Source organism: Chlamydotis macqueenii, chromosome 2, assembly GCF_036417535.1.
Source record: "Chlamydotis macqueenii isolate bChlMac1 chromosome 2, bChlMac1.mat, whole genome shotgun sequence".
NCBI classification, from domain to species: Eukaryota; Metazoa; Chordata; class Aves; order Otidiformes; family Otididae; genus Chlamydotis; species Chlamydotis macqueenii.
In genome coordinates, this window is record NC_141557.1 from 4,922,912 (window position 1) to 4,946,118 (window position 23,207).

The 23,207-nt window shown below is 44.1% G+C and overlaps 1 protein-coding gene across 1 annotated transcript in view; it reads left to right on the forward strand.

Moving 5' to 3' along the window:
- Window positions 1-23,207, forward strand: part of OXSR1 (oxidative stress responsive kinase 1) — a 94,989-nt gene that overhangs the window by 50,969 nt on the left and 20,813 nt on the right. Inside the window, exons 5-7 of the mRNA XM_086741771.1 lie at window positions 5,802-5,857; window positions 16,206-16,315; window positions 20,937-21,038. Of these exons, the coding sequence (XP_086597897.1) occupies window positions 5,802-5,857; window positions 16,206-16,315; window positions 20,937-21,038 (268 nt within the window). The remainder of the gene's footprint in view (window positions 1-5,801; window positions 5,858-16,205; window positions 16,316-20,936; window positions 21,039-23,207) is intronic.

Consider the following 23,207-nt stretch of genomic DNA (forward strand, 5'->3'; position numbering starts at 1 on the left):
ACATTTGAGGGCGTAAGAAATACTACTGTGTTTGCACGCTGCAAGCCTAGGTTCTGTTTTGCAGCTCTCAGTTGTTAAAGCACTTGCGACTGCCGGCTTTTTAGATCTTGGCGTATAAGGCAAAGGGAAGAGGTGACGCAGGTAACAGCGTATCATTGAGGGGAGGGTGATGTTCGTTAGTGGAGAGAGAATAGTGCTTGTTTGGTGTATAATGTCATGAACCGGTTCATATTTAACTGTATGTAGGGATATTATCCTGGAAGTATTTTGCAAATTACTCAGAACAATGTCGACTCCAGCAATTGCTTGCATTCATTATAAATATGTTGAGTTATTCATTAATAACTAACAGAATAGTAATTCTTGTGTCTTGCACCTTCTCTTTTTGAAATGAGACTTGACAGGACCGGCCACACCTTCCACATGCCAAATTATGCATTACAGAGTTCAGGCCATGGAAATTTATTGTTACAGTTGATGTAAATTGCATCTAATGGGCAGATGACTCTCAGTTGTGCTGACAGCCAGCGTTGCACCCTGAAGGCACATACGAGCAGGCTGGAAGCAAAGGCATGGTGAACGGGGCTTGTCTCCATTTCCCCTTTCGTTTTGGCAGTTTTCTTCTCAGTGCTAGGATGCAGAAGTCCTGGGGTGCCACTCTTTGCTCAGGTCACTCGTATCACGGTTGCAATGGCCGTAACAAATTGTCCTCGCTGTTGTGCCCAGTGTAGACTTTCAAACACAAGCCAAGGGAATTCTTTTTGATTTCCAAGCAGTGCTGAGAGGCTTGTTTGAAAAGCAATAACTTAACACACTTCAGTGCTTTTCTTGCAAACGCTGGCTATTTTAAGTCTGTAATACAAGGTTTTATTGCAGATGCCGGGGTTGCAGAGTTGCAGCTGGTTATCGATAACGCTGCTCTCCATTATGGACCAGCAAGTCTTGCTTCTTCACTTGGTGTCGCTGCAACGACAACCTCTACATGGCAATGCCAAGGGCTGAGGGCTATGATCTGCGGGCAGATCTGATCATTTGAAATCATAGAATATTTAAGGTTGAAAGAGACCTCCAAGATCATCAAGTCCAACCATCAACCTAACACACCCATGTCCTGGAGTGCCATGTCTACTCATTCTTTGAACACCTCCAGGGACGGCGACTCCACCACTTCCTTGTGCAGCCTGTTCCAGTGCCTGATCACTCTTTCAGTAAAGTGTTTCCTAATATCCAACCTGAACCTCCCCTGCCGCCACTTGAGGCCATTTCCTCTTGTCCTATCTCTTGTTACCTGGGAGAAGAGACCAACACCCACCTCTCTACAGCCTCCTTTCTGGTAGTTGTAGAGTGCAATGAGGTCTCCCCTCAGCCCCCTCTTCTCCAGATTAAACTATCCCAGTTCCCTCAGGATTTTAAGAACTTTTGTAGGCTTTTTATAGTGGGAGGAAGCCATTAGGATACAATTCCTCTATTTCCTCCCTGACAGCCTAATGAAAAATTAATTGTGGTGACTGTGGGAACACTGCAGTTGAAACTGGGGAGCATAATCTCTTTGGCTTCCTGTGCTCCCAAGTCCCCTATGGATGCTTGATTCTAATTTTGTTGGATTTGGGGTCGGTTTTGGTTATATAGCATCTAATGCCTACAGCCCAGCCCTAACCCGGAGACGTTAATGTGACGTAACTGGTACATTAGGGTTTGGTCGCACTGGGAAGCTAAACCAGTTTGGAATGCGGATGAGGAGGGATTTCTGCCCTGCTGCAAAACCATTCAAGGCTGATGCGGAGAATCCAGCGCTGCACTGGAGCAAGTCCAAACACCTCTTTCCACTCTGGTTGTGCAGTAAGAGGTAAATAAAAACATAAGCGTTATTTTGCGGAAGGGCTCTTGGAGGCTTTAGAAGAGAGGAAGCCGACAGCTACGGAGTGGGAATGTCCAGAACTACGGTAGCATTTGTTGCGCTCCTGGCAAGAAGGAGTTTACTCCAGCTTTCTGTAACTTCATTTAAAATGTGATATAATTACCGTTTACACTACAACCTAAAGCTCCTTCCTGTTTCCAGAATAGTAATTATGCCAGAGGCACACTGTTTATTCTGAGTGTATCTGCTCAGGGTATGGTCGTTACCACATTAATAGGAAGTACCTTCAAGTTGTTACACCTGGCAATAACTATATCCCAGAGTAACAAACTTCTTGCCATTCAGCTTGTGAGTTCATAAGCATCTCCTGATGACAGCAAACAGGAAAGCATTGTTCCTCTCTCCTCTGCCCCATTGCTTTAAATGCAATTAATTAATCTTAAAGATGGTTTTAAAAGAGGACCTAATTTGAAGATACTGCCAGTGACACCAGTATGTGCTAAAGAAAGGGATCTGTGTTCACCCAGCGTTGTCGCTGCTTGATGTCAGCCAGTGCCGTTGCAGCGGGCAACGCGATCCCAACGCACTGGGGTGAGGAATGGCAAAGCTGGAAGTTGCCTCTATGGTACAGTAACTCTGAAATTAAGTGGGTATCCCTAAACATGATGCCGATCTGTTTTGCCGCTCTGGGGTGGAGTATACCACGCCGGGGTGAGTAATGGCCTCTTCAGAGGGCTGGTCACTGGGAGGAAATGTCCCATCAAGTGACAATTTAATTCTGCAGCTTCACTTTGATATTTGGCAGTGGGTGGTGTTGGCCTCCTGGATTTCTAATTGTAGCAACGACTTGTTTTAATTTCTTGAGCCGACTTGAAGCACCGTATTTACGGACTTGTGTTTCAAGTGAGAAAATATTTAAATTTTAATTAATCCGAGCCGAAGTTAAAAATCGAATAAGCCTCTGCATTGGAAGGAGTTAAGGGACTGGAGTCCTTCGGCTGTTTTTTCCTATGGGATTCAACCTGAGTGCTTGTTTCACCACTTTTTGCACTCCAGGCTTGCCCGGCTTGCTCCGTTATGGTAGGGTGGTCTGGTGATACCGAATGTGTGCTGCTTTCTGGCCACTGTTGCTACATCAGTGAAACCTGCCAGGGTTTTGTTTTGGGTTTTTTTTTTTTTGACCTTTGAAGCGCACAATGGTTGAGGCTTCATCCTTAGCTCTGCTTAAAAACTTCCCAGGCTCTTCCTTCCTTGCTGAGCATGGTCCGTTTTGGGGACTCGGTGAGCTGCACGCGCGTTGTGCTGGCAGGGGAGGTTTGGAAAGGCTGTACAGTACTGCTCAGCTTATTGGGGAAACACTCCGGCATCCTGGGCTGCCTTGGAGTACGTCTGGAAGAGAAAATGAGGGTTACTTGCGTCTGTCTTCAGTAAGAGGAACAATAACTTCCGCAGGCAACCTTGGTGCGTGCTATTCCTTTCCCCATAACCTGGAACTGACAGGCAGCTTTAAAAAAGGCCTTGTGCATCCTGGCTGTTGCAGGAGAACCGGCTGTTTGGATAAATATTTCCAGTAGGATTGGAGAGCTTCCTGAACACCCTCTGTTCCTTCGGAATTAGTGCTGGTGGGAGGGGGCATTCCCGGAGATCGCCGTACCGGTGCCAAGCGCGTGTCGTGTGGTGTGAGCCAGCTCCTTACCTTGGAAGCAGCAAACCCAGGCACTGCACTCCGATGGCTCCACGCGCTTCTGGGGATGGGTCCCAAAGGCATCTTCTACCTAAATATTGGCAGGGGGCTTTTCTATTTCCTCACTGTTACAGACCCTGAGCACTTTTGTGGGAGTACAGAGGTTAGTCAGGACTGTGTATCTCTCTCTTAATTAAAATAGCGATTAACTCTACCACTCCGATTGTATTGGATTTGGCCAACGGGTGCTCAGGGAGATAGCTCAGCTACATGCTTAATGTTGTATTTAATCCCTTTTGTTCCTTCCATCTGCTTAAGAGTCTCCATCCACTGCAGTGCTGATGCCTTCTTGTCTGCAACAGCCGCAGCTGTTAATTGCAGGAAGAAAACAGAATAATGCTTCTTGAAGGGAAAGCTGACTTGCCCCTGAACGCGTGTTCATCTCTTTGGCTGGTGTAAAATGGGCAGGACTGGAGCTGGTTGGCAGCGATTGTTTTATATTTGTCTACTTATTCCAGCATCACTGTCACAACTGCTTACTGCTTTGAATCCCATTCTGCTATTAAGTCAAATTCTCAAGCCTGTCTTGCCGTACATCTTCAGTGTTTCCATATAGATCTATCCATGTGTGCTTGATCATTAAAGCTAATTAATATCTTCCTGTACTTGCTCTTATCCTTGTGCTTCAAACAGGGACTAGGCCCCAAGGTGGTCACTGCTGGCGCGAGGCCTACGTTTGGCAGGGCTTGAAATGCTTGTTTGAAGGCTACAGGCCGCTGTCAGCAGCGGTTTGCTGATCAAGTAATCTTTAGCGGAACTGTTTTATGGACGGTCCTTGTTCACTTTTGTTCTGATGTATGCTGGAGGAAGGCTTTGCTGTGCCAATGCCCTAGACTGGATATTGGGACGAATGTAACATGCTAATGCTGGAGAGGATGTGTTTAAAATTATCCAGGCCTGGAACTGGCAGCAGCCCAGGCTCTTCTTTAGAAGAACGAAGCCGGGAAGGAGGAGATTTCCAGGGCCTGACCAGGCCGCCACGCCAGTTCTGTTCTCATGATGCACGAGGGAGGAGAGAAAAAATAGCTTTTGACTTCTTTGTGTGTGAAAGGATTTGGAATATTTGCAGAAGGCAGTGGGGGAATGATTTTTTTTTTTTTTGTTTTTTTTTTTCTATGTCAGTGGTTGCTGTTAAGGCGAGGTGTGTTGTGAATTGCTATCTGTTCGCTGACATCCATTCCCCAGGCAGCTGCTTTGCTTGCAGCCTTTCTTGAGACAGCACCTGCGTGTGCTCCAGGTCTGCATGGTTTCCTAACCCGTGCGAGCTTAGCTGCCACGATGATGAACACGGGTATCAGCTATAAAGGCTCTCCTCTTGGCTCGGCGTGGGGAGCAGCCTGTGAAAATAAGCTGTAAAACTTCAAAGCATATTTGGAGTGAAAGTAGCGTTCCCCTCGAGGAAGAAGTGCTGCTGTTAATCTAGCAAACCAGAGGTTTTTTGAGGTGGAAAGGTGGTAGTACAGTAACTTTCATAGCACATATTGGATGTTTGTGTGCATTTGTTAACTTTAGTACTGAAAAAGTCTCCCTGACTTTTTTTTTTTCCTGAAGTCAAGACTTCACAGGACAGTTGAGTGGTCCTACTTTCCCATTCTCACAGTCTCTTGTACCAGCTATGTTCACCGGACCCTTGGTGGTGGGGTTCAGTTCATTAAGCCATGAATAAACAGCACTTTTCTTCTGTCTGGATTTTCACCAGTGTATGGGGCTAAACTGAGTTCCTGAGGAAGCTGGTGAACTCCAGGGCTGGAGAGCCCTGAGGCTGGGGAAGAATAGGATGCATTTGGCTGTAGTGAGACGAGATCAACTCACCATCTCTTGAAGTCTCCCCCCTGCAAAAGGGTGCATAAGTATCAGACCAGTGCTAGGTTCTGTTTTCACATTTTTAGCTAACTTAAGAACCTGGGACAAACCCCTTTCCTTGTATTTTTGACAGTACCTTCTGATAAGTTCGTTTTTTTTTTTTTTTTTTTTCCTGTGCATAGCACTTAAAATGCTACTGCTGTAAATCATACAAGTACTGCTTAGTGTCTGTCTGCTGAAGCTACAATTGGTGTTAAGTCCCTACTGTTTCTGCATGATTGGAACCAGGAAGTGCTAATGCAAGAAACAAAATATATAATAACCTTTTAATGTATCTTTGTTGGTTGGAGGAAAGATTTAATGACTTCCACTTGTTGTTGCTTTATCTTTCTGCAGGGATGTGAAAGCAGGAAATATTCTTCTTGGAGAAGATGGCTCAGTGCAAATTGCAGGTAACTTTCCTGGTAGCTTTGAATAAATTTTAGAAGTAACTGTGTATCCAAAGAGACAGTTTAATGATCAAGAAGAAACCTACAGAAAAATGTTAGCTTCAAGAAGCCCCACAGTTCTAAAAACAAACAAACTAAACAAAACCAACACAAAAAAACCCAACCAAAATACAAACTAAACAAACAAACGAAACCAACCCAGAGTTTATTGCATCGTGTGATCTTAAAATACCATTCTTCAGAATAATGACAATCAACATGAGAATAAATCCCTTGACTGTTAAGTCCTCAGAATCAATAGATGAGATAAAATTCTTGGCATAAACTAGTCGGGTTTTTAAAACAGCAAGTTCATAGGCTTGGAAGTGGACTGCACAGACCCCATTGATTGTCCTCAGTGTGTAAGGTTATTTTCAAAAGGACCATGGTGGACAGTGGATAGATTAATCGGAAGGAAATTGGTATGTCTGATGGTAAGTCACTTGCAACCAAGGATCCGCTGGTCAAAGTGCTCGTGTGGGTGCTCCCTGGTCTCCTTCAGTCGAACTGAGCGGCAGAGTGCGTGTTTAGCTGACTGCCCTAACCCAGCCCGAATTTGGGTGAACTGAAAGTTCTGGAAGCAGCCGTGCAAGCTGAGGGACAGAGTAAGGAAGACTGTTAAGACAGTTGCTTTAGCTAATGCAGACGTGCCCGGAGGAGTTGTCTGTTGTATTCACCGCTGTCATGAGCTACGTCAACACAAATATGCTGGAAACAGTCCTTGGTGTAGATGGATTGAATGTTTGTAGAAATGGGTGGTTTGGGAATTTTTTTTTTTTTTGCAAATAGGACTCTTCTGGTCTCTTATTTCATATGTGTGAAGTCTGTAGGAGCTCTTCTTCCAGAAATGAAGAATTGTTTCTATTATTAAGTGTTAAGAAATACAAGATTTTTGGATAGAACATTTAGAACCTGAAACTTGTTTTTCTCTTCTTCCCAGCGTGCTGTTTTCCTACCCTGAGTACAGAAGATTCTTTAATAGACATGCAGATTCCTCTCCGACTGTCCTGCCCCTCAGGACTGTGCTCTTCCCATGAATCTTGTGGTGCCTTTCCAGTCCTTGTGCCACCTCTAGCTGGAGGGCAGAGCTCGCATCTGGTCCTGCTGTCTCAGCAAACATCCTTGTACATCTTTAACTTTTTCAGTCCCACATTTAATTGGAAAGAGCCATGTGTATTTGTGATCATAGAATCATAGAGTGGTTTGGGTTGGAAGGGACCTTTAAAGGTCATCTAGTCCAAGCCCCCTGCAAGGATCAGGGACATCTCCAATGAGATCAGGTTGCCCAGAGCCCTGTCCAACCCAGCCTTGAACTTTTCCAGGGATGGGGCATCCACCGCCTCTTTGGGCAACCTGGGACAGTGTGCCACCACTCTCGGTGTAAAAAGAAATTTTTCCTTATCAAGTCTATGTGATAAAGTCTTTTTTTTTTAGTGCCTCGTCCTGCCTGTGTCAGGCAGAAGCGCGTGCTGCATTGTGTAGTGCTGAGAGGTACAGACTCCTTTGGTGTATCTTTGCCTGGATTTGCATTTGGAATGAAAGGTGTAGATTTTCCACCAGGAGGCAGAACACATTGGAACGCACAGGGGTTTTTTTTATGGCTAGCTCTTCTCCCTCTGCAAAAGGCAGCAAGCCCTTTTACAGAGCGATATAAGACCTAACATACAGGACTTCTGTTTAAAACTAAGTTACTTTGTTTTCCCTTTTAAGTCTCCCAGTGCTCTTAATGCCTGCTGTTATATTTCTAATGAGATGTAAATAATTCATCCCGTGTGGCAGCTGGTGGAAGCTAGACAGTGGCTTCTAAAATGCTTGAAGGAGCAAACTTTATACAGGAAGGTAAAATCCTGCAGGTTTTTTCTATAATGGTGCCAAGATGTAACATTTTGGATTTGTAATTGTACGGAGTTTTCGACTGTGTTCTGGGAGAGGCTGCAAATAGCTGTTGCGTTAGGGCGATGCGCTGTTCTTCCAAGTGTTTCTGCCAGCCTAGCAGAAAGCTGCTTGTGTTTCTCTCCCACAATGATGCCAAGGCTTGGCTTTTTTTTTTAATTAAGACTCACTGGTAATAGGTACCTATGAATCTTTTTTTTTTTTTTTTTTCCTGCTGAATAATTTTTAGTTGGTAAGTAGTTTTAAGGTTGAGTAGTCTTACTCGTACCAACTTCAGAGGATTTATTTTGTCTGTAATTTGTATGTGTTCCCCTGGACTGAACCGTCTACTAGTGGTTTGTGTGTGCAACATGTAAATGATGAAATCCATCTCTGCATATCCTGCGAAAGCAACGTTACGAGATGTGCAGAGTTCCCTCTTTGCAGATTCTTTCTTTGAACTTGCAGAAGGACTAATGCTGTAACCTTTCATGAGACAGCAGAGCCGCTAAACTGAACCGAGGTCGGCAAGTTCACGACAGTGGCAGGAAGCACTTGTGTTTCTGCAAAGGCAGCTGATGACTTGAAAGAAACAGAAATAAATTAATGACTGAATGCTAGAGAAGAGCCTGGCCTGGTCATAACATGAGATTTTGTTTCTGTGGGAATTTCTGACACTTAAGCTTCCTTTCCTCCTGACCCAGGATGGAATAGCAAAACTTTCTTGTGAATTTTTTGAGGACGCAAAAAATGCTGGAAGCAAACCAATGCCAATAAAGTGAGTTTTGTTTCGGTGAGATCAAAGGACTTGCCTTTGACATTAATATTAATACGTATTATGAATAATTCTGTAGATTGCTGAGTGCTTCAGTTATCAGCTGGATGACATCACTGTGTTCCCACGAAAGAAACGTGTTTAAGTTTCACTGGAAAGTTACACCAGGAGGGGAAACAAAGAAAAGATCAGCTGTGGAATGAAGCCTGAGGGTTAGAGGGAATGAGGCACCTCCCTTGAAGAAACTGGTTTGGTGTACAGAAAAAAATGCAAATAATGTAGCAGGAAAGAATGGCTTCAGTTCTTTTATGACTCCTTTCCCTTTTGCCATCCCTCTGTCAAAACTGCCCATGAACAGTTGTTAGGAAGATTATTTTTTTTTTTCAGTATTTGGCCTTTGCAACCTCTTGTTCTTGTGTGTTTCCTTCTGCCTCACACAGTCCGTGTTTCTTGTCTCAGAAGAAATTTGAATCCTAAAAGTAAATGTAAGGAATGTAAATCTCAAACTGGAAATCCTTTGGAGGAAAATAACAAAGCTTCTTTCAAGTTTATAAAAATTGCCCGACTCTGTGGTAGAGGAAACCCAACTGTTGGGCTATATCCCCACAACATGTCAGTGAATTTAATTACATGGGAAACTTTTCACTGTGTAGAATTCACATCAGTAATTTTGCTGCGGGATTATGCAGTTCTAACCAGTGAGAACTAAAAGCCTCTCATTAATTTGGGCTGTGCAGTTCTGTTAAGGCTGAACAGAAAATGGAGCTGGAGGAAGACGTGGCCGATGTTTCTGAGGTTCTGTTTGTAACCCCGAATCAGTGGCTGTGGGTCAGATGTGAAAGCCGCTGGTAGGAGCGCTGCGAGATGAGATGTGCGCAGGTAAATTGGCCGAGGAGAAATCTGTCAGCTCTGGGGCATTTGCTGGAAGTAGGAATTCTAAAAATTCCTCTAATGGCCTGCACAAACTCCCAGCTTCAAACTCCTCCCCAAGTCCTGGGACTTGGTATTTTTACTTAGGGCTCTGTCTATTTTTAACTGTGTAGCTTTTGCTTTCAAAATGTGCATCCACTGAACCAAGGCACAAAATTGCCTTTAATAGATCCAGATGACTAGTGAGACCTAAACTGAGGCTGTTTGCTTTTATCTTAACTTTTTTTTTTTTTTTTTTTTTTCCCCAAGGGCACTGGCTTGGGCTTGTGGCTCGGCACCAAGTTTTTGAAGCCTGTTACAATTCCGGGAGTATCGCTTTCTCGGTTTGAAGTGTTTTCCTGCACATTGAATTAATCTGTCTTCTGGAGAGAGCAGGACTCTTTCCCAGATACCATTGTTCTGGGCCGTGCTGACGGTGGTTGCAATGTAAATTGAGATAACTGTGTTCTTTTGTATTCCAGCCTCTCCATGGCAATTATTGTATTAGTTTTTTTTTTTTGTTTTGTTTTGTTTTTTATCAGAGCGTAAAAACTCTTTGCATGTGCTGGTTCTCTGGAGTCTAAAAGCTAAAACACTCTTTATCAATATAAACTGTGTTGGCACCAGTATTGCTCCATAAACCAGGAGATAGCTTCTCACAGTAAGCGAGGCTTCATGTTCTTCAGTTTATTTAAGAATCCTTAATTTAATTATTGTGAAATTAAGTGAGAGCCTTGATAGACTGGGAAGGGATGGGAGAGGTTGAAGGGCTTTTGAAGGAAACTCTTCCAGCTGTGAACGAACTGTGCTCCAACCACGGCATGATGTTAGCATCCTACTGAGACTGGGTGCAGATGAAATCTTTTTCCCTTGATTTTATCCACTGGGATATTAAATAATGCTGCCACCCACCCCTCTGTGATCGAGCGTGACGAAGCAAGGGTCTGCTGAAGGCTGAAAGGCACTTATTCCTCCAGGTGTGGGATTTTTCCGTTTTCAGGGCAATAACACGGTATCTTCAGGTTTTAAAACCGGTTGGGATTATTAACACGCACTCCAAGAGATGCTCAGCGTGCCTGCCGTGTCCCGGGCAGCCCGTATTGCCAAGCAGTTGAAGTAGATTGAGATTTCATAAAGTCGTTCAGGACTTGCTAATTGATACTGGGCAAGTTGCCTAACCCCTCTCGCTTTATCTATTTATAAAATGGGGATAGTTAAGGCCAGGCAAAACTTGTGTAACCGAATTTGTGTAACTTTCCACAAATCCATGCCAGCTTGTCACCGGTTCGCTGTGTTCCTGACTGCTCTTAATTCATTGTACTAAAATAGCGCTCTACATAAACATCGGGCTGTGATGCAGGCAATGTCATTCCCCCACTTTCCCTCAGGAAACTCTTAACTTTAGGAGATTAAATTGCTTTAACAACGGGCAAGGCACAAACCTAAATTGGGGAGAGGAGTGCTGATTGCAGAGTTGACTCAAGCAGTCATGGGCACCTCTGAACCTCTTGTCTCTTTCGAAAAATGGGCTAAAGTGGTTTTTCTCTGTGGTTGGTGGAGAGTTTTGGTGCCTCCCCTGCAGCAGCATGGTGTGAAGTAACTTCTTCTTTGTGTCACTTGTAATATCTGTGTTTCCTGAAGAGATGTTGCGCTATTTCCTTGTTGAAACCACCTGTGAACTTCTCCAAAGGTGATGGCTTCGCCTGGCCTGGGCTTCGTCATCCTGAAGTTACTTTGTGCGGTTTTAGCGTATCTTTATTGATATGCTGTGGGGACTCGGTGTCAGATACAATCTTTACATTTATTCAGCAAAGGGATTTCCTAGATCTTTTATGTGCCTTGACATTATTTCAAAAAGGCTAAACTTGTGATGCAATAAAGCTGCCATTCTGCGTGCGAATTGATTAGGAGTATATGGGACTGTAGAGATCTGCCTTTCTGAATGACAATTTGGGAGAAGGAGTGTGTATTTATATATCCAATACCACTGTATAACCATGTAGCCTTTAAAAAGGAAATAAGTTTTTGATTCTTGTTCTTCACTAGCCTTGCTTTTCTCTGGTGTCTGACCACCCGCTGCATTCTCAGCACAAAATTACTATTTACCACTGCCTTCTTCCTCTTCCTGCCAGGCTTTATTCATCTTCAGTGCTCTAAAAGCTGTAAGATTTGCAGAAAAACACTAAATGCAACTGCAGATATTTTCTGATGGTGAACAACTGAGCAAGAAGGAAGATGACCAGTGGAAAAAAAGTGTTGTCTTCTGAAATACTTTTATTTTTGCTTGAAGAGAGATAATACGTTGGCTACCCAAGTTTAAGAACAGCTCTGAGAGGTCTGAAGTCAAGATTGGTTTGTTCTGTTCTGCCCCCATTGAAGTTGGGAACTGCTGTTGTAGGGTCTGATCCAAACTCTGTAGGAGCCTTTCTGATGTCAGTAGGCTTTAGTCCTGGCTCCTAATTAGCACGCAGTGTTCTTTCACTTGTGGTAGCTACCTACAGGAGCAGATACTGGGCTTTTTAGGATTTATGGTAACGTTACCATATGAGATGGCCACGGAGAGATGATTTTTAATGGCTGACTTCTAGATTAGGATGAAACAATCCAATTTATGATACTGTAGGAATCTGTCTTTCTGACGTACCCAGCAACAACGGTGCCCGTTGTGGTATGGTCCTGCCACATCATTTTTGCGTTGGTGAGTTGTTCAGACTGGATCTTTGTTTCTGCAACACAAAATAGTAAGAGGATATTTTCCTTTCAGCTTTTGTGTTTCCTGAGTTGCCAGAATAGTTTGTTTGACTACTTGGATACCGTAATAGCAGGAATTGTTGCCTAATACCATGCTTTTTCAAACACTAGCCTCCAACCTCGTTGCTAATGTAGAGTGTTTCGGTAGGGTGTGTGGTTTGCAACATGTGATTTTTCCACTAAAAAAAAAAAGAAAAAAAGGCCATATTTTCTGCAGAACCTGCATCATCAGAATTGTCATTTCCATTCTGGATTGATTTTGCTGTGTTATGAAAGTCTGGAGATAATTTTTTTTTTTTTAAATTCTTTGGTTTATATCACTGAAACAGGTCCAGCAGATGAATCTTTTCTACATTGCTGCAGGAAAATGTAAAAAAAAAAAAAAAAGAAAAAGAAAATGATCCTACCAGTTGTATCCAGACACCCTGGAGACTTATTTGCTAGCAGACTGCTGGAAGTCTGCAATTTTGGGGCTCCTTTAGGATATCTGACAGTCACTGGATTCCCAGCAGTGGTGGTTACTGGTATTGAAAGCCAGGTCTGAACGTTTCCGATTCCTCCCGTTTCTGGTCATGCGTTTCTTTCCAGTTATCACCATAGTGAGCCAATAAAAAGTACAAGCTGCCAAAGAAGAGTACACATGTAAACACTTCTGAGGTACCGTAAGTCTTGAATTTCATGACTTTCTTCATTTTCTAGAGTTAAATTCATTTGCAATAACCCAGTTCCCTTTCGGCCTTTCAGAGGGTAGTTAGCAGTGGCAGAGGGAATGAGATGCAGATCGTACCAACTGCTCAGAAGTAAGAATTGAGCCCTAACTTGTGGTTAGGATTTTATTTTATTGCTTTACAGATATTTCCTGAGAGCAGGCACATTCTTATCTTAATAGCTGGGGCTTGGATAAAGTTAGTACGATGACATTTGAGAAAACTGTTCCAAAGTCATTCTTTGCAGCAGAGTAGCACTGCTTGTGCCTGGTTTAGCCCACTAGAAATGAGGGAAATGGATTGGGAGAACATTGAATAAATCAACCATGTAATGGAATACAATTTAATTCCACTTAAGCTTTCTGCTGACCTCAAATGGCAGATGTAGGGGCACAATTTCCAACTGGAATTTACAGAATCATAGAATGGTTTGGGTTGAAAGGGACCTTCAAAAGCCCATCCAGTCCAACCCCCCTGCAAGGAGCAGGGACGTCTCCAACCAGATCAGGTTGCTCAGAGCCCCGTCCAACCTGGCCTTGAATGTTTCCAGGGATGAGGCATCCACCACCTCTCTGGGTAACCTGGGCGAGTGTTCCACCACCCTTAGTGTAAAAGTGTTGTTTTTTCCCCCCCCCCCCCCCCTTGAATCGAGTCTGAGTCTATCTCCTTCTACTTTAAAACCATTACCCCTTGTCCTATCACAACAGACCCTACTGAAGAGTTTCTCCCCATCTTTCCTGTAGCCCCCTTTAGGTACTGGAAGGCTGCTGTAAGGTCTCCCTGGAGCCTCCTCTTCTCCAGGCTGAACAGCCCCAGCTCTCTCAGCCTGTCCTCACAGGAGAGGGTGCTCCAGCCCTCTCACCATCTTTGTCATCTTCTCTGGACTCGCTGGACTCCAGCAGGTCCACATCCTCCTTACACTGGTGGCTCCAATAAACCCACGTTTGTTGGCAGCTCCAGTAAACCCACGTTGATGCGAAACTTGAATGCTGTGTGCGCTGTGTAAAGGACTTGTGTTTTTACTGCTGGCATGCTTTTGCTTTGAATGGCATTTCCTTTACGCTCAAAATGACTGCATGGAAACTGGAGGTAAGATAATATACACAAATTCAAATACAGCACATCACAATAGCATGCTGTTGGCACTTGGACAAGTTTCTATTAGTATTATCTTATTTAAAATAACTTCTAATTGCTCTTGTGTTTAGAACAATAGATCTTGCGAGACTTCCCGTAATGAGGGGTAAAGTGCGAGTAATTTTACTCTGAACTTTTTAGGAATCATAAAATGGTTTGGGTTGGAAGGGACCTTCAAAGGCCATCCAGTCCAACCCCCCTGCAAGGAGCAGGGACATCTCCAACCAGATCAGGTTGCTCAGAGCCTCATCCAGCCTGGCCTTGAATGTTTCCAGCTTCTGCAAAAAGCAAGAATGGTGGATACACATATGGAAGATCTCAAAACAAAATCACTGTTGCAAAAAGTGAGTTTCCAGGAAAAATACAGATTACAGAGCTCACGGGGATAGTGATCCATCTACACGTGCTAAAACTTCCAGGTTAGCAGGAAGACAAGATGCCTCTAGGAACAGGGAAGAAAACAGGGCAGTGCACCTGGTAGAAGCTGAACCCTAATGACAGGCATTTGCTAGAGCTTGTTTTAGCCCTGTGATTTATATGCAACTTCCTTTAATGTCAACTTCCAGTTATCCATGTCTGGTATTTTAGTGAGCACTAAGTTCCTGTCCTTGGAAGCCTCTAACCTAAGTGGCCTGGAAGCTTTCAGTATCTCATTCTTCTGAGTGATAATTTCAGTGGTGTTTTCAAATACTGCTGAGGAGAGGCTCGTTGCACTGCTGGTGTGATGCGAGGGAAGCTTGGGACTGTCCTCATGTGAGTGCCATTGCTTGCAAACAGTAAAGAGGGATCTTTTGTTGTACTTGATTTCTCAGGATAACGTCCTTAAGCCGTGGAGTAACTCCACAACTCCTCGAGGAAGACTTTTGCATTTACATTTAACTATGTCAACCGAGTTTCAAGAATTTTCAAACCAGTTGTGGTCAATAATGTTATGTTTTTATATGAAATAGCCCTTGAATTTTAGAGACTTCACCTCCAAGCCTGCCACGAATGCCATTTTTGAGACTGACGATTCTGATTGCTTGTATTGTGTTTAAAAAAGGGAGGTGTGTAGGGATAAAACAGAGTTGTGGAGAATGACCCATTGCAGGTCTGTGATTCTACAACACATGAGCAGTGTAGTTCAGAGCAAATGGGGAAGAAATACAGTTTTGTGTTTACAGTTTCCCTGTCACCTGGTTTATTTTACTTTATTTTTTTCTCCAAGGAAAGTCTGCCACCCTCTCTTGAATGACTTGGCTGCCAAATCTTCTGTAATGCTGTTTGAACAAACATGCTGTATCCCATTGCTATCCCTGCACACTACTGCTGCTCTTCACAGATCCTGTTTTCTGTGTCATTCTTAATTGCGTAAAACGTCAGTGTTGTCTTTGAAAGCATACTTTTCATGTAAAGGAATGATTTACTTGAAGTAATACAATTACCAGTGAGTGCTTGGGTTATCCTTGAGCATCCTTCAGCATGTTAAAGATGTTTCAAGTGGGGGTAATGCCATGCAGGGTATGAATACCTGTCTGCAAGGCTTCCTCTGGGGTGGTCGGGCTGGTTGGTGGCACGTGCCGCTCGATTCAGCAACGCTGCTGTATCATCAGGAACCGTTCCAAGTTCCTGTTAAAGCACCGAGCATCTCGGTGATGGAAGATTACCAAGCAAAGCATATTCTGGTAATAAAACGTCCAGAATAAGAGGCTTATGCCTCCAGTCTGCAGGATGTTATAAAGTCCAGTCTCTTTTTATGTGCCAGACTTCGTTACTGCAAATATTAACAGGATGCTAATTGAAGTTGAGTTATTGCTTCTTATGTATGTATACAAATATGAATAAAGCCCTGGCTGTCAGAGGCAGGTTTGTACAGCAGCAGCTTTGCTGGGGAAGCAGGGGCGTGCTGTAATGGGATCACTGGGCCGTAATGGAAAGTGGAATTTTCCTCTCCGCCGGCCAGCGCTGAAAGCTCCGCTCTCCCCAGTAATTGAATAGTGGACTACAGGCTGTTCATGTACCAGCACTCTTAGCGAACTGTTGATCATTCTTCCTTCATTAGGAAACTCCCCATGCATAACTGTGCTTAATAGATGGCTGGCAATGGGAGGGGAAAGGGGGACAGCCCTTCAGTTTGCTCAGGATGTGTTCTTAATAAAATCTGCTTTTGTTTTCTTTCCAGACTTTGGCGTTAGCGCCTTTCTGGCCACTGGCGGTGACATTACCAGAAATAAAGTCAGGAAAACTTTTGTGGGCACGCCTTGCTGGATGGCACCAGAAGTTATGGAACAGGTGAATTGTTTTTCGTAGTGTCCTGTTGGCTGATCTGCACCTGGAATTCCCTATGGTCAGCAATGGTCTTTAGTTCAAATGAAGGGGATAACTTGGCATCTCATAAGGTTTGCTTAAAACCGCCGGATTTTTTTATTTGCCTCTTCTAGCCAGGCTGTACTGGGGAATATTCAAGTGTTCAGCAGGCTTTTGCCCTGTTACTTCTTTCAGGCTCCTACCTAAGGTAAGGATGAAACAGCTCAGTTGCTGCATAAAGGGGATTAAACTGCCTCTCCCTCTTGCCTAAAGTAGAATATAAATAGTTTCACATGTGGTAAATGTGCACATACACAGCTCTTCTGGTTTTGTTGGATGAGGGGGGGGCTAAGGTGGCAGCTTCTGTAGGAAACTGCTAGAGGTTGCTCCCCTTTGTTCGGTGGACTCAGCCAGGCCTAGGGCGTATCTGCTGCTGGCCAAGGCCGAGCCAATTGGTAGCAGAATATCCCATAATAATGCCTCTGCGATAACGTATTTAAGAAGGGGAAAACGGGGAAAAAAAAAAAAAAGAAAAGATGTGAAGCAGCTGCTGAGCAGGGGCAGAGAGGGGGAGGCGCGAGCCTTGTGGGCCTTGCAGGCCTCACCCTCTGGCCTCCTGCCGGGCAGCCGACTGGGCCCAACTCGGCCCGGCCTGGCTGCAAGAAGTGGAGAGGAGATGAGAAGTGAATAAGATGTAAAAAGGATCCTGAGAGGCGTCTGCCAGCCTGTTGTGAGGAATGGCTGCAGATGCCAAGGTCAGTTCAGAAGGAGGGGGAGAAGTAATGCGGCTCCTGGCCAAGATTCCCCTGCAGCCTGTGGTGATGACCATGGTGGAGCAGGTTGTGCCCCTGCAGCCCATGGAGGCCCACGGAGAGGCAGAGATCCCCTTGCAGCCCATGGAGGACCCCACACTGGGGGAGGTGGAGGCCTGAAGGCGGCTGTGGCCCATGGAGGGCCCGCTGGGGCAGCTGTTCTTGAGGGACTGCACCCCGTGGAAGAAATGACCCACGCCGGAGCAGTTCCACGAAGGACTGTGGCCCGTGGGAGGGACCCTCACACTGAGCAGTGGGAGAAATGCAAGGTCTTCCCCCGACAATGAAGTAGCATCATGAAACAACGTGTGATGGACTGACCGCAACCCCCATTCCCTCTTCTCCCCTGTGCTGCTCGGGGGGAAGGTAGTAGAGATAATGTTAAGCTTGGCAAGAGGGAGGCGTGGAGGGGAGTTTATCTTGTTCCCTGTCTCATTCTCCTGCTAGTTTTAGAAATAAATGAATAGTTTTCCCCAAGTCGAGTCTGTTTTGCCCATGACAGTAATTTTAAGGATTTCTCCCTGTCCTTATCTCAAACCTTGAGCCATTTTCCTTATATCATCTCCCCCAATTCTCTCGGAGAGTGGGGGGAGTGAGAGAGAGAGACTGTGTAGTCTGGTCCCGATTGGGGCTGAACTACGACAACAGCAATAACATGCTCTTCTGCATGTGCAAATATGAGAGGCTGGGGTAGCTAATCGCAACGTGTCAGAGTAGGGAGTTATTACAGTACAATAATGTGTGGTTGACTTTATTCAGCTTTTTAGTTTCTCTTGGCTTGTGAGTATCCAGACTGTAAATAGTGAGGAGTGCTTGCCTCTCCTCCTGCCTCCTCTGCTCTTTTGGCTAGCTAAAAGATGTCCTGCTTCTTCCCTTTGGGTGGAGATACATCACTTCTTGTCCTCCACTCCTAGACTAAACTACGGGGGTAAGCTTTGTCTGTGTGACTACTGATGAAGGCCACCTGGAAACTTTGTTTAAAGTAAAATATCATTGCCTATTTCTGAGCAAGATCCACAGGCAAAACCATGCCACAGTCCTAACAAGGGACTTTGCAATAGCTGTCTATATTCAGTGCCATAAGCATTTTGAAAATTGTCCCTCATCACCTTAAAAATTTTGACAGAGGGCTGAACTCAGGGTTTTAATTTTGACATGTGCACCATGCAGAAATACAACTGACTAGAAATGTTTTTCCTTTTTCCTTCCAAAAATCTCTCAAACAAAAGTATTTTGGGAAAACATAGTTTTATTAAAGTAAACTCACCCTGTTACATTTTTCCTTGCTATTTTGAAGTTTAGGAGAACCACACATAAGTATATGTTTATGTTCTTAAAGTGAAATGCAGCTAAAACACTGGGAAAACTTGAATGCATTTTTTTCCTATGTCTAAAACTTTCTGAGGAACTGAGATTATTTTGGAGTAGCTTAAATATATTATTGATGAAAGGCTTTTTCATTGTTTGGCCCTTTCAGTGGCTTCCCATGGTGACATTGAGGAGCCGGTGCATTACAGTGTTCCTGCAACCTCCTTGCTTACAAGTCTAAGGCCGTAGAGTAGAAGACACATTCCCCAAGTCAGGAGTAGTCCTTGTGAATTTGCTTCTGAACTGCTTCACTTCACTGTCATATACTTCTAGATTTCTTTATGTTGATTTAAAAATAAATAAAAATAGAATATTCAGTGTTTCCGAAAGCAGATCAGAGTTGTCCCTTGCTTTCTGTCCTTTGTGTCCTGTCTTGGTGCACAGGGCACAGTAAGCTGGCCAGGACCTAATGGTGCCGCTCCAGGCTCACTGGTTAGCGTGGCTGCGATCCACAGGACAAAAGGACAAAAAAAGATCTGAAGAAAGGTGCCAAAAAGAGGAAAACAAAGGTTTTCCCCGAAAACGATCGGGGCTGAACTACGACACTGACAAAGGGGAAGTTTTTGATGCAACTTATTTTTGCAACAGAGGTGAATTTTTCTAGGGAGTCCAACACTTCCACAAAGACTGTGCACATCTAACTTATTGCAAATATTAGATGGTGAGGAGGTATTTTGGATGCTGACGTGAAATCCTTCCGTGTCCGTGTAGATCAGCTTGCTGTTCTTCCAGCAGGTGTCACTCTGAGCCGCTGTATCCAGCCCAGGAAAAGGGAGCAGGGGTTGCTGTAGGTTAGCCTTCCACACACAGACGTTATCCACACACAGACGTTATCAGCCCAGTTCCATCTGGTTTACTTCAGCATCATTACGTTCCTTTAGCATGTTAATACGTGATAACATACATTGTCTTTTAATCTATGTTCACTTGACAGATTTATAACAAAAAACAGTTGATGAGAAAAATGCTGATGTGAAGTAACTGCAGGGTGGTGACTACTAAATATTGGGCAGATGTCAAGATGCACTGCTCTAGGCAGTTTGGAACTTGGTAGCTTTTATTTACAAGCAGGATTATATGATAGAATTAGAAAAACCTCCACTAAACAGCTAAAACCCCAGTGGGGAATGGGGACCTGTATGATGTATAGATGTGCTGCAAGACTAACTGAAAGATACAGCTGAAAAATGTCCCAAAGTTACTCTCCAAACCTAAAAATAGTGTGAGTGGAAAAATCCAAACCCTTACAGCACGTTTCTTAGTGCACTGTGTTCTTTTAAATTCTGCTAGATATCTGTGCTTGTTCAGTTAAATGACTTTGAAATCTGTTAATAATCACAGCATCCATAAACTGCAGCACTTCAGGAAGCCTTTCAGACCTGTAAGGCTCCTGAAAATGATGCCTTCAGAGTTGAAGAAATTAGTGCAAGATATAAACTCCTGTTGCTATGATAAATTTCAGTTCAACTATAATACTATATAAAAAATACTGCAAGAGATTTTTTTTTTCTGTTTGCCAAAATTCAAGATCATCTTAAAGCCAAGCGTTCCCCAAACTACCTTTATTGCAATGACTGTCTTTCTGAAGCTTGTTAGGTTAACCGCACACAATATCCCTATTGTCTTTGCTCTAGTTCAATATTCATTTTTCTGTAGTGTAGTGAGAAGAAATACAAACCATTCTAAGCAGCCAAAACGCTTTGATTTTTTGAGGCTGCTCTAGAAGTTAGTACATAATGTCTCTCCCCTGCAGTGGAGAAAGCAAGTGCCAAAATATTACCTAATAATAATGAGGAAGTAACCTCTTTGGCGTGTGTAATATTTTTTCCTGTGCATGAGGGGAAGTAAATGCCATAAATTGTCCTGAACGAGTCTGTGTTTAATGTCAAGGGCAGAAGCTACGATTAATTAGCAGAGGGAAATATTGGTCTGCAGACAGGAATGAGGGGCTTTCTACTGAGCTGGCGCGTACTGAAGCTTCAGGATTGAGCGTGTTTGCAGTCAGATTAAGCGGTTGACTGAAAGTGTAGTGAGACGTAAGTCCCAAGGGGATAACAGCCCATCTATTAACTATGAGAGTTTCATTATCCCGTTTTAGTGACTTTCTGTGTCTTTGTGTAGAACTTAGAGCCTGGTTAAACCAGGTATCCCTTTATGTTCTGCACATGGCGAGGTTTATGATAGAGCAGTCCTAGTTGCACCGTCTACAACCATCAATTTTCATTAGACTATGACTTCTAAACAACCTCCGTGAAGGTATGAAGAGCTGGGGGAAGAGGAGGGAGAAAGTGTTCTGTCTCTTTAACACCATAGTGCTGCTCTTTCCAAACTGGGGAGCGGGGTAAAGGATGTGTAATAGACTGAAGAAAAGGATTGTAGTGTAGGGTGGCAAGAGACACATGCTAACATCCTCTCGTGTTTTTCAGGTCAGAGGATACGATTTCAAGGCAGACATCTGGAGCTTTGGGATCACTGCTATTGAACTGGCTACAGGGGCAGCTCCTTACCATAAATACCCGCCAATGAAGGTGAGCAGGTCTCCGGATACTTGTGCAAGATAAAGGATCAGTGTGTTCTGTGGCTGTTTCCAAGAATCTGGCCAGCGTACTTTGTTGAAGAGCTTGTCCTCTCAACTTGCACTTGTGGATCACAATGTTCTTGGATTTATCTGAAGTCACCTTTTAAAAATACATCAGCATTGTCTGAAGCCGCGCAGTTCTTATTTGGATCCTGAGTCTTGCCAGCGTCACCATTCTTGAGGAAAGTGCTATGTGTTTTAATCCTGGAGCCTTCAGAGGCAGCAGATGTTTTTAGGGCTATAAATAATGATTCAGAACATGTTATCTGGCATCCCGTGACACTGGGATGGCAAGCCATTCCTTCTTCTGCGCTGATAGTCCTTGATACCTCACAGAAATCCTGTTACCAGTTATCCAAAAGTATGTCTTACTTTGTTGGACGCCAACGTAGTTCTATCAATCACTGAACCAGTGGAAAGAACCACATCAGTATGAAATGGTGTGATATTGGCCACGTTAATATTTTATTGAAGTTGAGGTGGAGGAAATGTTCTTATTTGAACACTGACACTTCAAAAATCTTTTTAAAATATCTTGAACTTTAGATTGCCTTATAGTTTGGCTCACTTTCACTATTTCCTGACTCTTGAACCAGTACTACTTCCAACATGTTGCTCTTTCGGGGAGTCTACATCTTAAAGTTAAGAGTTGACCCCATCAGTTGAGGTCTGAAGCATCCTGTCCTACTGAGCTTTGAGATCTTATTCCTCAGCCCCTTTTTGAGATCTGATGGGACCCTGTCTCAGTTATGGAACTTTGAGCCCCTTTGGCCCACCCTCTTGAAGGCCACTTTACTTCTACTCCTGGGATGCGTGCTCCCTTGGATCAAGCAGGAGGGAGTGGAGAGCCCTTTCAGTAACCCCATGGCTTATGACTAGACTAGTTACCTGGGATATGAGGCCCATGGGTGCCAAGTCCCTCAGTTTTAGGCGTACCATTGGGCAAGCTTTCTTCTGAGTCTTTTAACTGCTGGACTGCTATGCAAGTTGGCTGTCATCCCCTCTAGAACCTATGTGCATCCCCTCCCACCCTACAATTATTAGAGCATTTGGGAATCCAGTAGCTCCTGACTTATTAGAACAGGTACATCCGTGAATCCCTTTAAACACCATAACGTTGTACTGGTTGAACTCTTGTAGAACAGAATTTTAAGATTTGTCATCTCTGTACAGAGACTGTTGCGTAGCTGAGCGGTTTAGAAATGCGATTAAACTTAGTACCATCAGTGATTGTGGCAGAGCAACGAGGGGTTCAGGGAAATGTGGTGCTGTGCTGATTTAGCTGTTTTCATTGATGCTTCCTTCTGCACTGTGAGCACTGGTAGCATTCTGCAGCCACGTCTGCAAGCTGTACTTCTGTTTATTGTGTTCTGAACACGTGGGTTGTGGGTCTGCATGCAAAGATTGGCTATTCAGTATTGTGTGTTGTTACATGGTTGATAGAATTATGAGTCTCCAATTCTGTTAGGTGGGGCTGGAGCTGCTCTCCTCTGAGGACAGGCTGAGAGAGTTGGGGCTGTTCAGCCTGGAGAAGAGGAGGCTCCAGGGAGACCTGATAGCGGCCTTCCAGGGCCTCAAGGGGGCTACAGGAAAGATGGGGAGAAACTCTTCAGCAGGGCCTGTTGTGACAGGACAAGGGGTAATGGTTTTAAAATAGAGGGAGGTAGATTCAAACTTGATATAAGGAAAAAAAAATGTTCACAATGAGAGTGGTGGAACACTGGCCCAGGTTGCCCAGAGAGGTGGTGGATGCCCCATCCCTGGAAACATTCCAGGCCAGGTTGGATGAGGCTCTGAGCAACCTGATCTGGTTGGAGATGCCCCTGCTCCTTGCACGGGGGTTGGGCTGGATGGCTGTTAAACGTCCCTTCCAACCCAAACCATTCTGTAATTGTATGGATTCCAGCTGTGCAGCGTGCAAGAGGACTTCTTTGTTTTATTTGTTGAATATAATTGTGTTTCACTGCGGATTAATTTTGTTACACAGCAAAATGACCCGTGCATTAAGTGACTCTCCAAGGAGAGGGGGAAAAAGCAGGGAATTCTGTCATGGACTGTATAATTTCAGCTAGATTGATGGGCTCTTGCTGCCCTAAGCGATATAGTTGTTGAAAGCTAT